At 47.8% G+C, this 16,593-nt stretch overlaps 1 protein-coding gene across 5 annotated transcripts in view; it reads right to left on the bottom strand.

Moving 5' to 3' along the window:
• CPPED1 (calcineurin like phosphoesterase domain containing 1) overlaps positions 1-16,054 on the bottom strand; it is a 114,080-nt gene extending 98,026 nt beyond the window's left edge. For 2 of the 5 annotated variants that reach the window (XM_019928685.3, XM_033839852.2), the window contains exon 1: positions 15,858-16,054. In XM_019928685.3, coding sequence (XP_019784244.1) covers positions 15,858-15,927 — 70 coding nt within the window. In that variant the 5' untranslated portion in view covers positions 15,928-16,054. The remainder of the gene's footprint in view (positions 1-15,857) is intronic. The other 3 variants (XM_033839854.2, XM_033839853.2, XM_033839851.2) reach the window with 2 other exon arrangements.
• Positions 16,055-16,593: the final 539 nt, after the last annotated feature.

Below are 16,593 nucleotides of genomic sequence, written 5' to 3'. Positions count from 1 at the left end.
TTAACTCAGCATTAACTGAGAGCGTCACTGTCTTGGGTCAGGCGTCCACCAACCCCACCTGGAGCTACCAAGACAGCTCCATGCAGGACTCCCTGCTCGGATCCATCTCAGTCCATCACTGCCATCGTGACTCTTTATAAAATGCTCACCCTGGTCATCAAACTCCCTCGCTGAAGGGCCACTACCTTCTAACCTCCATAAGGAAAGGCCCACATTTGCTTTCCCTTTCCAGTATTCTGTCAGCATGTTATCATTTGGTCCCTGGCAGGTGGGAGGCATTCAGTAAACATCTGGTGAAGGGATAAATGAAGATGTCAGTGGACCCTCGCTCATTCCGGCACCTGGTGCTAAAACACAGCCCGAAATTTTCCCAACTGTACCGATTACTGTTCCCACTAGACCAGTGGCTCTAAACCGGGGATGATTTTGATCCCCAGGGCACATCTGATGTCTGGAGACATTTCTGGATATCACACTGGGAGGGGGATGGTGCTTCTGGCGTCCAGTGGACAAAAGCCGGGATGGTGCTAAACATCCCACATTACACAGGGCAGCCCCACAAAAGAATCCAGCCCATGTCAACAGCGAGACTGAAGAACCCTGCACAAGACATACCACAGGATCCCACCACATGGACCCTTCCCTGCTCCTCAAACACGCCCCATGCTTTCCCGCCCCTTCCTCCAGGGGGTGCTCTCCATTGTACCAGCTCCTCCTGCTGAGGTGCTGTCTATCCTTCCGGGCCCAGCTCACATGCCACTTCCTCCTCCCCGGCAAGCGGATGCAGCTCTGACTCTTCCCCTCATTCAAAAAGTTTGTTCTGAGGATGGGTGTCATATTAGTCACCAGACATTCAACTAGTGGGCAAGGCCACAGGTCCCATTCCTTAAGACCTTACAAGGACTTCCCTGGTGGCGCAGTGGTTAAGAATCTGCCTGCCAATGCAGCGGACAAGGGTTCGATCCCTGGTGCTGCGGAGCAACTAAGCCCGTGCGCCACAACTACTGAGCCTGCGCTCTAGAGCCCACGAGCCACAACTACTGAGCCCACGCGCCACAGCTACTGAAGCCCACGCACCTAGAGCCCGTGCTCCGCAACAAGAGAAGCCACCGCAATGAGAAGCCCGCACACTGCAACGAAGAGCAGCCCCCACTCGCCGCAACTAGAGAAAGCCCGCACGCAGCAACGAAGACCCAATGCAGCCAAATAATAAATAAAAATAAATTAATTAATTTAAAAGAAAAGACCTTCAGAATGGTGGTGAGACAGACAACAAACAGGTCAACAACTAAGCTCATTACACACTGTGCTCCTTGGTACCGCAGAAGTAATCAGGGTGATCACGGACGGAGCAACTGTTGGGTGGGAGAGCTCTGTGGTAGATGGAGGAGTGAGGCAACACAGGAGATGAGATCTGAGGACAAGACAAAGCCAGGCGGGGGGCTGGGGAGATGCACCCCAGACAGAGGGCACAGCAAGGACCAGACCCTGAGACCAGGGGTAAATATGAATACTGGGGATAAAACAGATCATACCCAGACATGTGGGCTTGGGGAAGGGCTTCAAGCCCCTGTACCACTTTGGGCCTCCATCTCCCAAAGCCCTAACCTTGTCCCAGGACAGCCCAGACTCTGAGGCTTGAGTGCCAGGATCAAATCCCATTTCCACCCTTTACCAACTCTGTGACGTGATGCAAGTTCCTTAACCTCTCAGGGCCTCAGTTTCCTTATCTGTAAAGTAAGAATAACTCACCTACCTCAAAAGGGTTGTTGTGAAGAATTAACTGAGTTAATACATGTGAAGCATTTGGACTTAGCACATACTAAGCAGTCAAGTGTGCGCTTCTATTACCATGACTGTTATCCACGGTAACTCCTACCCTGTCTTAGCAGACAGCGTTCTCAAAATCTTACCCATTTCTTTGTTTCCCATAGCACATAGTGGGGCTCAGAAAATATCTGATGGTATATATGTGTATATGTATGTATGTGTGTGTGTGTGTGTGTGTGTGTGTGTATGTGTATGTGTGTATGCTTTGGTCTTAACATCTTTTTCTTTATATACTGTGGATATTGCTTTGGTTATAAAATGGCAAAGATGGGTTGCTTTACAGCTGCCCAGAAGCTTTCTAGCTAAAGAGCAAACGCCAACGAAATGCAATTTTTGCAGTTTCTCACAGCAGCAATCTGCACAGTGAATCACAATCTAAATGTCTTCAGCAATGCCCCTCATCTTCTCTGGGGACTAATCTTATTTCACTGGTTAAAAAACAAAAACACACAACAGTAGCAAAACAATCTTCACCGCTTTGGGACTCTTTCTGGTTTAACAATCCAAATGTCCCAAAGGTAAGACTGCCAGAACTTAATGCAGCAGTTAACAGTGTCTTTCACTAGTGGTTGCCTAGGGCTGGGGGGGATGGGGGTGGGTCGGGGGTGACAACTGAGGGGTGTGGGGTTTCTTTTTGGGGTGGTGAACGTGTTCCAAAATTTGTGGTAATGGTGGTACAGCTCTGTGAATAGACTAAAAGCCACCGAATCGTTCACTTTGAAAGGGTGAATTGCGCGGTATGTGAAGCTGTTTAAAAAAGTAGTGTCCTTCAGGGCCCCTCCGCCCCCAAAATAATTCAGTGCGACAGCAAAATACTCAGTCTCCAAATTACGTTCCCTAAGTACCAAAGTGAATTTACCCAACCTCTTCTCAGCCCACATGCATCCAAAAGGTAGCATTTTGAGATACGCAAAAGCTTCTGAGTCATAGCTTGGCTGCCACACTTGCCGTTTGGGGATGAGGGGCCTGCCAGCATCTTTATCTGCAACCCTTCAGAGAAGTAAGAAGGCAGATGCGCCAGGACTACTTGGCCAGGCGGCTTTCAGCATTCCTGGCTTTGGCCAACGCTGTTCTGGACAACGTCTAAGCGGGGAAAAAGACATTTTCCATACCTCTCTCACTTTTCAAAAGCAGAACTCCATTGAGGGTCTGCATGTTTTGGGTGGAGGTTTGCTATGACTTTTGCGCCATTCCCCGTGTTTCACTGCCAAGAGAGCCTGTGGCTGCTGGCCCAGGGGGTGGTGCTTCGGGGAGAACTGGAAGAAGGTGCTCGCTCTGGACAGAGGCAGCCCTGCAGGCACAGGCTGAGCAAACGGAGGCCCTGGATGGGAGGAGAAGGCCACTCTTACTTGGGGCAGATGCAGCTCCGAGAGGGGGCAAGGAGAGGAAGGACCCGCCTGCGAACAAGCACCGGCCCCAGCGGGTGCCTCTGGGTACGGCACCAACTGCCCAGTGGTGCGTGGTTTGCAAGGGTCCTGTTGATTGGCTCAATACCTTGGTTTCTGTTGGTTTTGTCCAGAGAAAACATGATGTGTGTAAGCTGTGGGTTAGGTGGATACACACACATGATCCTGTGGGCATTGTACTCATTTTCATTCATTTATTCACATAATGAAAGGCCACTGAAGGTCCACTACTGCCAGACACCGTCCTAGGCCTGGGCTTCCTGCTCCACCCCCAAGGAATTTATCACCTACGGGCAGGAAAGGACAACAAAGTCAGAGGAGTAAAGACACAACTCTAAGTTGTAACAAGTATCATAAAGGAAAAGAACGGGTGAAGGCGAATGGCAGAGAACCTAACTTAGAATAGGAGAAGCAGCACAGGCCTGAAGAATGAGGAAGAGAGAGAAGAGGAGGGGGACAGAGAAAAGCCACGGCAAGGGCTGACAGACCCAGTTTTTGTTTCAAAGACATGACTCTGGATGCTGTCCAGGGAAGAGACTGGAGGGACAAGAGGGACTCAGAGGCTGCTGGGACTGTCCGGCTGAGAGGCAGGGTAGGTGGGGTGGCCGGGCTCACGGTGGTGGGAGCCGGGAAGCAGCGAAGTAGATGAAGCCCAGGTGTGCCCTGGGGGTGCGTGGATGGGACTGTGGGCGGCCGGGACACGGAGAGCAGGGTGAAGCAGAGGTCAGGAGCGACTCCCAGGCTGCTGGTCGGACAGAGCTAGGGGAGACTGGGAAGGGGCAGACTTGGGGGAAGATGAGGTGCTCCGTCCTGCTCCACTGTATTCTGGGGGCGGGGCCAGAGGGCAGGAAGCCTGAAGAGCTGCGTCCTCCTCTGGATCCTCCCACTTACTAGTTTGGGGCCTGAAATCACCAAAGCATCCCCACATAGATGAAATCAATGCACTTGTCATCCTGGCTGCTCCTTAAGACAGATCTAGCCAACACTCGGCCTCCTTCTTACAAATGAGGACCTGCGCCATTAGCTTGACAAAGAATTTTCTTCTTTTCCTTTAAACAAGGCTACGTGGGGGAGTCTGGACGTTCTTTCGCTCAACAAATATTTCCTGGGTGTCTGACTCCACATTCTCTTGGTCCTGAGAGTGGCTGGCAGCAGTTCTGGGGCTTCTGGAGTCTCCAGGTGCCCTGGCCCCGTGTTACTGCCCCTTGCTCGTTGGAGGGTTTGACAAAGTTAAAACTCACACACTGCACAAATATAAAAAGTTGTCAGTTAGTCCCCTCTGTGAAGAAGATACTCTCTTAACAGACGTCCACTAGACCAATGTGAAGGAGTCATCAACACTCTCCATGCCTCCACGAAGGCTCTGACCACGGCCCAGGGCAAGCTGATGGCCTTCCGTGCTCCACGCACCTCTGCCCCGCCCCTCATGGAGTGTCTGTCAGGAGGTGCCCCCGAGTCTGTTCATGCCAGCACTTAGTTTTAAATCGCCTAATTTAATCAAACATGTAAGCCAGAGAAATACAAATGTAAAAAGGGTTGTTTCTAATAAAGCAACGACGGATGCTTTGGGAAGACTCAATAACAGCAAGCTGGTAAAAATAAAATACTATTGAATTAGGTGTCGGGGAGGCAAGTGTGAAAGATCTGATGAGAAAGTGTAAAGCTAGAAGAATCCTTCGCTCAGACTGCTCTCTAGGTGATTTTTAACTGACTGCTCCACTGGAAAAAAACCCAAACTGGAAAAGATTTGCTATGGGTGTTGTTTATGCAAGAAAGCCTCCCGGGCAGGCCCATCTGTAAACCCATGCTCCAAGACATGACCTTGGCCTGACCTCAAAAGATCAGTAACTGAATTTACATTTATAGTTTACATTAAAATGAAATGTCAAAAATGTGTAATTTTTTTAATGATTCCCCTCTTTAGCTAATTTTTTCTATTCATTGACAAACTACCAGGCTTCTACTGTAGTTAAAAAAAAAAAAGGAAAACTTCTAATAAGACGCTTACTCCACATCATACGTAAAAATTTATTCAATATGGACCCAGACCTAAATGTAACAGCTCCAACTATAATACTCTTAAAAGAAAACACAGGAGTAAATATTCACAATTTGGGTTTAGGTAAAGATTTCTTAGATATGGCATCGAAAGTACAAGTAATAAAAGAAAAAGTTGATAACTGGGACTTCATCAGAATTAAAAACTTGGGTCCTACAAATGATATCATCAAGAAAGTGAAAAGACAAGCCACAGAATGGGAGAAAATATTTTCAAATCATATATTTGACAAGGGACTTGTACCCAGAACACATAAAGAACTCTTACAACTCAATAATAAAAACATAAATAACTCAGGCAAAGGATCTGAACAGACATTTCTTCAAAGACTACAAATAGCCAACAAGCACATGAAAAGGTGTTCAACATCATTAGGCATTAGGAAAATGCAAATCAAAACCACAATGAGGACTTCCCTGGTGGTGCAGTGGTTAAGAATCTGCCTGCCAATGCAGGGGACAGGGGTTTGATCCCTTGGTCTGGGAAGACCCCACATGCCGCGGAGCAACTAAGCCCGTGCACCACAACTACTGAGCCTGCGCCCTAGAGCCCGCGAGCCACAACTACTGAGCCCGTGCACCTAGAGCCCATGCTCTGCAACAAGAGAAGACACTGCAGTGAGAAGCCCACGCACCACAACGAAGAGTAGCCCCCGCTCGCCACAACTAGAGAAAGCCTGCGCGTAGCAATAAAGACCCAACGCAGCCAAAAATAAAATAAATTAAATAAATTTATTAAAAAAAAAAACCACAGTGAGATTCCACTTCACACGCATTTGCTTGGTTATAATCAAAAAGACAGACAATATCAAGTGTGAATGAGCATATGGGGAAATTTGAACCTGTATGCACTGCTGCTGGGAATGTAAATGGTGCAGCTGCTTTGGAAAAGTTTGGTGGTTCCTTAAAATGTTAAACACAGTTACTTATACGACCCAGCAACTCCAATCCTAGGTGTCTACCCAAGAGAAATGAAACATATGTCCATACAAAAAGACCTCTAGGGCTTCCCTGGTGGCGCAGTGGTTGAGAGTCTGCCTGCCGATGCAGGGGACACGGGTTCGTGCCCCGGTCCGGGGAGATTCCACATGCCGCGGAGCGGCTGGGCCCTTGAGCCATGGCCGCTGAGCCTGTGCATCCGGAGCCTGTGCTCCGCAACGGGAGAGGCCACAACAGTGAGAGGCCCGTGTACCGCAAAAAAAAAGACCTATAATGTGGATGTTCATAACAGCTTTATTCATGATAGCCAGTGTCCAAATGGGGGAATGTCCATCAATGTCCAAAAAATATCGAAATGTTCACCAACAGGTAAACGGATAACAAAATGTGGTAATCCATACACTGGAATACTGTTCAGTAACAAGGAACAAAGTGCTGATACACACTGCAACATGGCTGAATCTTAAAAAGATTATGTTAAGGGAAAGAAGCCAGTCACAAAAAACCACAGATTATATGATTCCATTTATATGAAACGTCCAGAAAAGGCAAAGCAGGGAGGTAAATTAGTAGCTGACTGTGCTGGGATTGGAAACATAAAGAGACTGAAAATGGACACAAAGTATCCTTTTTGGGGGAGACTGAGAGCTTCTAAAATTCTGATGTTGTACCACTCTGTAAATTTATTAAAAACCAGTGAAACTTGAAATTAGTGAATCCACATACCGCGGAGCAACTAAGCCCATGTGCCACAACTACTGAGCCTGCGCTCTAGAGCCCGCAAGCCACAACTACTGAAGCCCATGCGCCTAGGGCCCATGCTCCGCAACAAGAGAAGCCACCACAATGAGAAGCCCGCGCACCGCAACGAAGAGTAGCCGCCACTCGCTGCAACTAGAGAAAGCCCGTGCGCAGCAACGAAGACCCAACGCAGCCAAAAATAAATTAATTAATTTAAAAAATTAATTAAAAGCATTCATTTCATTTCCTTCATTGATAAGTTTGAATTTTTTACGCCACAATATTTTCAACCCTCTTCAGACTTGAACAAACATTTCCAGGCCTACTGTTTCTGGAGAGGTTCTTAGGTGAGACCTGGAAGGGATGAAGTACATTATTCTTTAGAGATTTCACTTATTCTCTGCGAGACGGTTTCCAGAAGGGACCAAGAAACATTCAGAATCAGTGAATAGAGTTGGCTCCTCTGAAACAGCTGTGGAGGTTTAAAATGTCCAAGGAAATCATCATTTTAGGTAAACCACTGAAGATCCCTGTTCTCTAAGGGGGAAAATATTCCAGTGGTAAAATAAACTGGAAAAACTGATTAGGACCTGAAAACAATTAAAGATAGGTAATTTTGAAAACATATTTTATCTTGATATTTCTCCCTTTGAGAATTTCTTCAAAACTGATGTTGTAAACTTTTCAGAAAGACAATTATTTGTTAGGAGAAAGTAGTCTTAATTAGGATACGTCAAGGAAATATAATTATTAATTTGCCTAATTAAAATGAATATTTGAACATGCCTGAGGATTGTGAGCCTTCTCAGGTGAGACACGTACAACTTACTTTCTATAAACATCTGTTGACAGAGCCTAGCAGGTTGTGTTAACAGGAAATGGATGACTGAAGCCAGGCTTCACATACAACACTCCCGGAGGAAGTGCGTGGGAATACTGTTACTCAAAAACTATCGGGGGAAATGGTCTTAAAGTGCTTGCCATGGACTGTTTGTGTCCCCCCAAAATTCTTACATTGAAATCTAACCCCAAATGTGATGATATTTGCAGATGGGGACTTTGGAGGTGATTAAATCCTGCGGGCTTAGTACTGGAATTACTGCCCTTATGAAAGAGACCCTAGATCACTCACTCCCGCTTTCCTCCATGGGGGGACACAGCAGGAAGACAGCCATCTACTACAATGATGGTCACATGTTATTATACAGTACATGTACATTGTACATAAAATGTACAACTCTAAGAGTGCACTGTAAGGTAAAGTGTGGACTTTGGGTGATTATGTTGTGTCACTGTATGTTCAGTTGTAACAAACATACCACTCTGGCGGGGGATGCTGATGATGGGCAGGCTGTGCACGTGTGTGGACAGGGGATGTACGAGAACTCTCTGCACCTTCCGCTCAATTTTGCTATGAACCTAAAACTGCTCTAAAAAATAGTCTTAAAAAAAAGAAAAAGAAAAAAAAAAGACAGCCATCTATGTGCACCAGGAAGAGGGTTCGCACCAGACACTGAATCTGCAGGTTCCTTGACCTTGGACTTCCAGCCTTCAGAGTGTGAACAATATATTTCTGTTGTCTTTAAGCCATCCAGCCTATGGTGTTCTGTTAGAGCAGCCTGAGCTGGGTAAGACAGCACTCTTTCATTTACGTGACAAGCTTCACTTGAGAAACAAACTGTTTAATTCTGGAGGGGGCTTCCAGGAGGGAGTGTGAGGGTGATCAGGGTTGTGATTTGAGGCACAGTTGCTTGAGTTCACCAAAACCTCTTTGAGAGGCAATGTGTATTTTGGCAAGAGAGAAAAAGCCAGTTCCTTTCCTTTCTCTTCCAAGCCTGCCCTTGGGGCAGCTCTACCAGCTTACCACCTGCCCACAGAGCCTGAACTGGCAATGGACCCTCCAAGAGGATCGCTCAAAGTCACCAGCAACACTAATAGGGAACTAGGACCCAGGTAAGTCAGTGACAGCAGTAGAGGCAGCTCAGGGGTAGACTAGGTGCTCAACTTCTAGTGAAGGGTTCTGAGCCTGACCCTCCAAGGCCGGGCCTCTAGAAGCCCTGAGCTGTATGACGCATACTGGGCATGCCCACTGGGGCTGCTCAACCCACAGAGGAGACCAAGCGCAGGCCCCACTTCTAGAAGTCCAGGGTCATTTTCCCTCCTCCTATCTCAATTTATCTTCTCAGTCTCTCTCCACCCCCTCCACACCCCACTCTTTTCCAGGTGAGCACCTCTCCTGCCTGGTCCCACGGCAGCCCTGGGGCAGCTCCAGTGGGCTAGGAAGCTTCACACCGCAGCGCCCCCATCACCTCCACCAGAAGCTCCCCACCACCACCACACGCCCCTCCAGCTGCTGGAAGTCAACAAATTCAAAGTGAACAATGTGTGCCTTGGAAATGCTGCTTCAAGACGAGTGGCTGAGCTCCAGCTTCCAATCAGATTGCACCCCAAGTTCCTCGCAAGCAGAGACTCTTCTGTTGTTACTGCTGCAGCCAGACCATTCTTTCCAAAATGGAAATCAGATCATGTGTCCTTGTGTCCTCACACATGCAGCTTAAAGACAAAACCTCCCCAATGACCCCTTCCCCATGCTCCAGTCTCATCCTGCACCACCCAGCTCCAGACTCAGGGGCTTCTTTCTCCTCTCACCCTTCCCTTTCCTGTCCCACCATGTCAGACTTTCACACTTGCTCCACCTGTGGTCTACAACGGTCCTCCCCCTCCCTTCAGAGCCCAGGTACCTCCTACTTATCCTTCAGCAATCAGATGACACACCCCTTCCCCAGGGGAGCCCTCCCTGCAGGGCCTTATTAAGATGCCCCTCACTTCCTGACAAGTGACATTCCTCACTTCCCTGACACTTGCCACAGCTGGGATTTATGATGCTTTGTGTGATTGGCAGGTTAATGGTAGGCTCTCCAAGTAGCTACGTGCCAGAGGTGAGGAACCACATCTGGTTTTCACTCATCACTGCACTCTGGGATCCAGCACAATGCCTGGGACAAGGGAGGTGCTTAGTACATTTGATGAGTGGGCAATGGATGGACAGACAGATGAAAAGATGGACATAGGATGGATGGACCGTCTGGTAGACAGATGGATAGACAGAAAAACAGTTAGATAGAAGGAGGGAGAGATGGTCGAAGAAGAAATTTGTTCCCAGGGCCAACCCCTCTTCTGAGCCCTCAATGCCAGCTTTTCCCATCTCCTCAGATATTGCTCTCCAACAATTATCCTGCCTTTTGCATTTTTCAACCCCAGATCCATCTCAGACCAATCATGTGACCTTGGGCAAGTTGCCTAGCCTTCCTGAGATTGATTTTCTCCCACTGTAAAAAGAGGGTAACCCTAATAGCTAGCTCAACAGCACTACTTTGAAGATTACATGAGATAATCCACACACAGCACAGAGGATAGTGCCTAGCACGCCGTAAACACCTGATAAACGTTAGATGCTCCTGCTGTTCTTATCACCATTAGTACTACCGCAAACCCTTCAGCCCTCCTTCAGCATTGCTCCTCCTTCAAACTGCTACGACCCTATTGTCTACCCTGGATCACCAAACGGCTCCAAACAGAATCCTGCCTTCGCTGACTGCACATCCTCAATCTCCACCATTCCTCAAAAGCCATGCACCAGGCTTCCTCCTACAAACTGCACTGAAACTGTCCTGAAGGCGACATAACAAACCTGCCATCCTCTGCTCAGCTAACACTCACCTAGATGTCTGCAGCATCTGAGCCTGCGGACCACCCCGCCTTAAGCCCTCCTCCCCAACTTTGGTACCAAGGCTGGCTCCTGGATTTATCTTCCAAAATTTCTGGTTGTTTCCTGCTCTGAGGCCTTCAGTGTGTCTTTTCCTTCTTCTGACCCCCTAAACGATGGCACATCCTAAGGTTACACACACACCCCCCGTCCACTACTCCACACCTTGCCCCTCAGGAACGCCGCCGACTCCTACAGCGATATCATCTACTTGCCTCTCTGTGGGTGGCACCCACACCTCCATCCCCAGCTGTGCGCCGCACCCTGCAAGTTGCCTCAGATTTCCTGACCGCAACTCAAAGCCACCACTTCCCAAATTAATCCCATCAAACCTGGCCCTACTCCTTACTCCCTGATTTCAATTAACAGTCTCACCATCACCCAGGACCAATGCTTAAAATCCCGATTCCCAGGCTTCCCTGGTGGTGCAGTGGTTAAGAATCCACCTGCCGATGCAGGGCACACGGGTTCGAGCCCTGGTCCAGGAAGATCCCACATGCCGCGGAGCAACTAAGCCCGTGCGCCACAGCTACTGAACCTGCGCTCTAGAGCCCGTGAGCCACAACTACTGAAGCCCGCGCGCCTAGAGCCCGTGCTCTGCAACAAAAGAAGCCACCGCAATGAGAAGCCCGCGCACGGCAACAAAGAGTAGCCCCTGCTCACCGCAACTGGAGAAAGCCCACGCACAGCAACGAAGACCCAACACAGCCAAAAATAAATAAAATAAAATTAATTAATTAAGAAAAAAAAAGCTTAAAAAAAAATCCCGATTCCCACTGCAGTGGCCTACAGAGCCCACCAGTTGCCAAGAATTATTTTTTGTGCCACAGCTCTGTGCTTAGATTATGAGCCCTTGCCTTCCCTTGACTTTTTTTTACTCATCACAAGATACTAGAGAGTGCAACAGGAACACAGTAAATACTTCCTGAACTGAAAAGAGACAGTGCAGAGTCACAAGGATCTCTCATGGCCTGCTAGTGGGAGCATAAGTTGGTGCAAACATTCTGGAAGGAGATTTGACAAGATCTAGCAAAGCTGGAAAAGATCATACCCTACAACTCAGAATTTCGCTCCTCTGGGTACATGCCCTGGAGAAATGTCTCCCTGTGTCCACAAGAAGGCTTGTACCAGAATGTTCATAAGAGCACCGTTACCAAGAGTGGAAAACAGAAATAACTGAACGTCCATCATATCAGGATCCCAGCAGGAAATAGCTGGCATACTCAAATCAGGATAACTAAAGGAGCGTTTAATTACTTGGGATGAGTTGAGTATCGAAAAACACCAAAGGACAGTTCAGTAGTCCAACACAGAAAAGCAGAACTACATCTGAAAAGAGTTCCAGCAGAAAGCCTACCTTAAAAGCAGCAGTGAATTTCAGGTAAGGAATACAGTCAGGTTGAGGCAACCCCACAGGGACTAAACCAGGGGAATAAACACGCTGACAATTGTTTTCCCCACCCTCTAATCTCCAGTCAGGACTTCCCACCAGCTGAACCCAACAGCAGGCCAGAGGGCAAGGAGCCCCTGGATGAAGCCCAAAGATGTCAACCTCCTGGGGCATGGCGGAGCAGGGAGAGAGTGGATATGGAGAGGCAAGAAGATCCTCAGCATATCCAGCAATAGAATGTATCAATATATGCTGATACAACGGCTACTGCCCAGCAGGAAAATGAGCAGACTAGAGCTACTTAGACCAATATGGATAAATCCCCAAAACCTCACATTGGTTTGAAACTGAGTGGGATCCTGTGGCGCCCGCCAGGGCACAAAAGCCCTTCCACGTCTCCCATTTCTTGTTTGCAGAAAAAGGCTTTAGTATCCTAAACCTTCCCTGAGTTCCAAAGGGCAGATTCAAGGGGTTACTAATTAGGGAAGTGAGGAAATGCAGAAACAAAGGAAAAGCAGTCAACAAACAATAGTTCAGCTATAACAGAGTCTCAGTTCCTAACTGGACAGATACATGTAAAAGAATGAAGTTAGAACACTCTCTAACACCACACAAAATAAACTCAAAATGGATTAAAGACCTAAATGTAAGGCCAGACACTATCAAACTCTTAGAGGAAAATATAGGCAGAACACTCTTATGACATAAATCACAGCAAGATCCTTTTTGATCTACCTCCTAGAGAAATGGAAATTAAAACAAAAATAAACAAATGGGACCTAATGAAACTTAAAAGCTTTGCACAGCAAAGGAAACCATAAACAAGACAAAAATACAGCCCTCAGAATGGGAGAAAATATTTGCAAATGAAGCAACTGACAAAGGATTAATCTCCAAAATTTACAAGCGGCTCATGCAGCTCAATAGCAAAAAAACAAACAACCCAATCCAAAAATGGGCAGAAGACATAAATAGACATTTCTCCAAAGAAGATATACAGATTGCCAACAAACACATGAAAGGATGCTCAACATCACTAAGCATTAGAGAAATGCAAATCAAAACTACAGTGAGGTATCACCTCACACCAGTCAGAACAGCCATCGCCAAAAAATCTACAAACGATAAATGCTGGAGAGGGTGTGGAGAAAAGGGAACCCACATGCACTGTTGGTGGGAATGTAAATTGATACAGCCACTATGGAAAACAGTATGGAGGTTCCTTAAAAAACTAAAAATAGAACTACCATACGACCCAGCAATCCCACTCCTGGGCATATACCCTGAGAAAACCATCACTCAAAAAGAGTCATGTACCACAATGTTCATTGCAGCACTATTTACAATAGCCAGGACATGGAAGCAACCTAAGTGTCCATCGACAGATGAATGGATAAAGAAGATGTGGCACATATATACAATGGAATATTACTCAGCCATAAAAAGAAACGAAATTGAGTTATTTGTAGTGAGGTGGATAGACCGAGAGATTGTCATACAGGGTGAAGTAAGTCAGAAAGAGAAAAACAAATACCATATGCTAACACATATATATATGGACTCTTAAAAAAAAAATTGGTTCTGAAGAACCTAGGGGCAGGACAGGAATAAAGACGCAGAAGTAGAGAATGGACGTGAGGACGTGGGGAGGGGAAGGGTAAGCTGGGAAGAAGTGAGAGAGTGGCATTAACATATACACACTACCAAATGTAAAATAGATAGCTAGTGGGAAGCAGCCGCATAGCACAGGGAGGTCAGCTCGGTGCTTTGTGACCACATAGAGGGGTGGGATAGGGAGGGTGGGAGGGAGACGCAAGAGGGAGGAGATATGGGGATATATGTATATGTATAGCTGACTCACTTTGTTATAAAGCAGAAACTAACACACCACTGTAAAGCAATTATACTCCAATAAAGATTTTTTTTTTTAAAAAAGAGTCGTAATTCTTTAGTCTTACAGTTCCCTCAAGAGATGTGCCTAACAATCTGATACAGTCTTCAAGTTCTGCAGGCCCCCACCCAGGTGAGGGATGGTAAGTACCTGCTGAGACCCCAGACTGGTCAGAACCAGAAGGCTGATGCTTGAGATTCCTGGACCACCATCCTGTTACCTCACCAGCAACCAATCAGAAGAAAGTCATTCACCCTGCAGCTGTCACCCCAAATGTTGCCTTTTAAAACTCTTCCCTGCTTCTCCATTGGGGATTTCCCTGGCAGTCCAGTGGTTAGGACCCTGTGCTTTCACTGTCAGGGCCCGGGTTCAATCCCCGGTCCGGGAACTAAGATCCCACGGGCCACGTAGCGCGGCAAAAACAAAAACCTCTTCCCTGAAAACTACAGGGAGAGCTCGGGTCTTTTGAGTACGAGTTACCTGTTCTCCTAGCTTGGCCCTGCAATAAACCTTTCTCTGCTCCAAACTCTGATATTTTGTTTGTTTGGCCTCACTGTGCACGGGGCGCACAAGCTTGGGTTTGAAAACAGGTTGAAAAAAGGCGTATTAAAATATTTAGAGAATGGTCACCACAACAGACTGTATTTTCTAAAATCCACCTCAGCTAGATTTCTGGCCTTACATGGTCTTCCAGAACCTTGCCACCCCCCACGAACAGCTGCAAAGAAAGAAAAGAATAAGGCTTTCGGACAGGAGTTACAGGAGAAACCCACTTTAGTAAGGGTAGCCAGGGAAAATCTGAGAAAGTGACTGAACTTTAAATAAAGTGTGAAGGTTGAGAAAGTGCTATTAGCTAGGCGAGCAAAGAGCAAGCACAAAAGCCCTACGGAAATAAAGGACTTGGACCTTTAAAATTGAAGTTAAGAAAACCAGTGAAGCAGGAGAACTGGGCAAGGGGAAGAATGGTGAGCATGAAGCAAGAAAGGGGAGTACAAGTCAAATCACGCAGCGTGTCTGGGGTGACTGCCCCGGGGTGACAAAAACTGGAATTTGACCACGCAGCAAAAGACGCAGGGAGGACCAATAAAACGGGCAGCAATGGTCCCTTTTATAGCTCTAGGGCTAACATTCACTTAGCACCTAGCCTATCAGGCACTTGGATACAGAAATCCTTTTAATCTGCTAACCCTCCCCTATGCGGTAAGTATTAACAAACCCATTTTCACAGCGAGGCAGATTATCTAAATCCAAAATCCAAGCATTTAACCCCACACGGCTCTTCTGCCTCCCCTCTCCAGTTCTGATGGGCACTGCTAACATTTTGGCGGATGACTCATATTATAGAAGGTAACCATGATTATGGAGTATAAACTATATCGTGGTGAATGACCATAATAAAAATAACCGCATCTCACGTGCACCCAGCGCTTATCCTGTGCCACACACTACCTCGCTGCGATTATTCCCCTTTTACAGATGAGGAAACTGAGACCAATACTCGCTGAGCAACGTGTCCAAGGCAGGGCTTGGAAACCAAGTCCAACTGCAGAGCCCACGCTATTAACTATGCTTTGCTGCCTCACTCTATCTTTTCTCAGGGAACCTTGGTCAAGGCCAGCGAGGCTCCACGACCGTACCCCTTGCCCAGACACTCTTCTTTCAAAAGCGCCCCTGGAAGCCCCAAGTGCGGGCGGTGCGGCCTCTATTGCGGTCCCCAGCCCCCGGGTGCAGCCCCCGCTGGGGTCCGGCTGGAGGCGCACATCCCGACCGAACGTTCCCGCCGAAGGTTCCGCAGCCCTGAAACCATCACCTTCCCAGGCGAAGGGCAGGCAGTACCTGAGGAAAACGCGTCCAGGGTCCTGCCCCGAGCTCTGAGGAAAACACCTCCCGCTTCCGCAGCCGACATGGCAAGCTTTCCGCCTCGAAGGAGTCCACTGCGTAGGAGGAGCGGCGCGACTCCTAACCGCCCAACTGCCGTTTGGGGCCTGCCCGGCTGGGGGCTGCGCCCTCTGCTCGGGGCGGGGCGGGGCCGGCGGGCGCGCGGGGCTCGGTCGCTCGGGGCGCCACTAGTGCTGCCTGAACGGGGCGGAAGCGTGAGGGGCCCCTCTGGGATCGACTGGGGCTCCTGGCGAGGGAGCCAACTTGCCTGGCGCCTGCGTGAGCAGAGTGAGCGCCTTTGGACTCAAGGTTTGTGGGGGGGCCAGCCGTTCCCTAAAAGTGGGGTCTGCAGGTTTAACAAATAAGAATACAGGACGCCTAGTTAAATTGGAATTTCAGATAAGCAATAAATGATAAGTATGTCCTATGCAATTTGGGAGATGCTTGTCTAAATTTTTTGTGGTTTATCTGAACTAATTTAAGTGGGGACCTGTATTTTATCTGGGAATCGTACCTTACGGTACAAAGGACCCGGCCCTGTCCTTGGAGCACTCGACAGGACAGTCCTCCGAGCCACCAGGTGTGATCTCTGTCACAGTTCTGAGGCATATTCAGTTTCCTAGTCATCATCACCATCATTCCATTTCAAACCAAGTCCCCCTAAAACTGAGCTCCCTTACTGAATTATGATTAA

This window comes from Tursiops truncatus, chromosome 15, assembly GCF_011762595.2.
Source record: "Tursiops truncatus isolate mTurTru1 chromosome 15, mTurTru1.mat.Y, whole genome shotgun sequence".
In the NCBI taxonomy this organism is placed as follows: Eukaryota; Metazoa; Chordata; class Mammalia; order Artiodactyla; family Delphinidae; genus Tursiops; species Tursiops truncatus.
The sequence above is the reverse complement of the archived record's forward strand: the minus strand, read 5'-3'. Positions and strand labels throughout refer to the sequence as shown.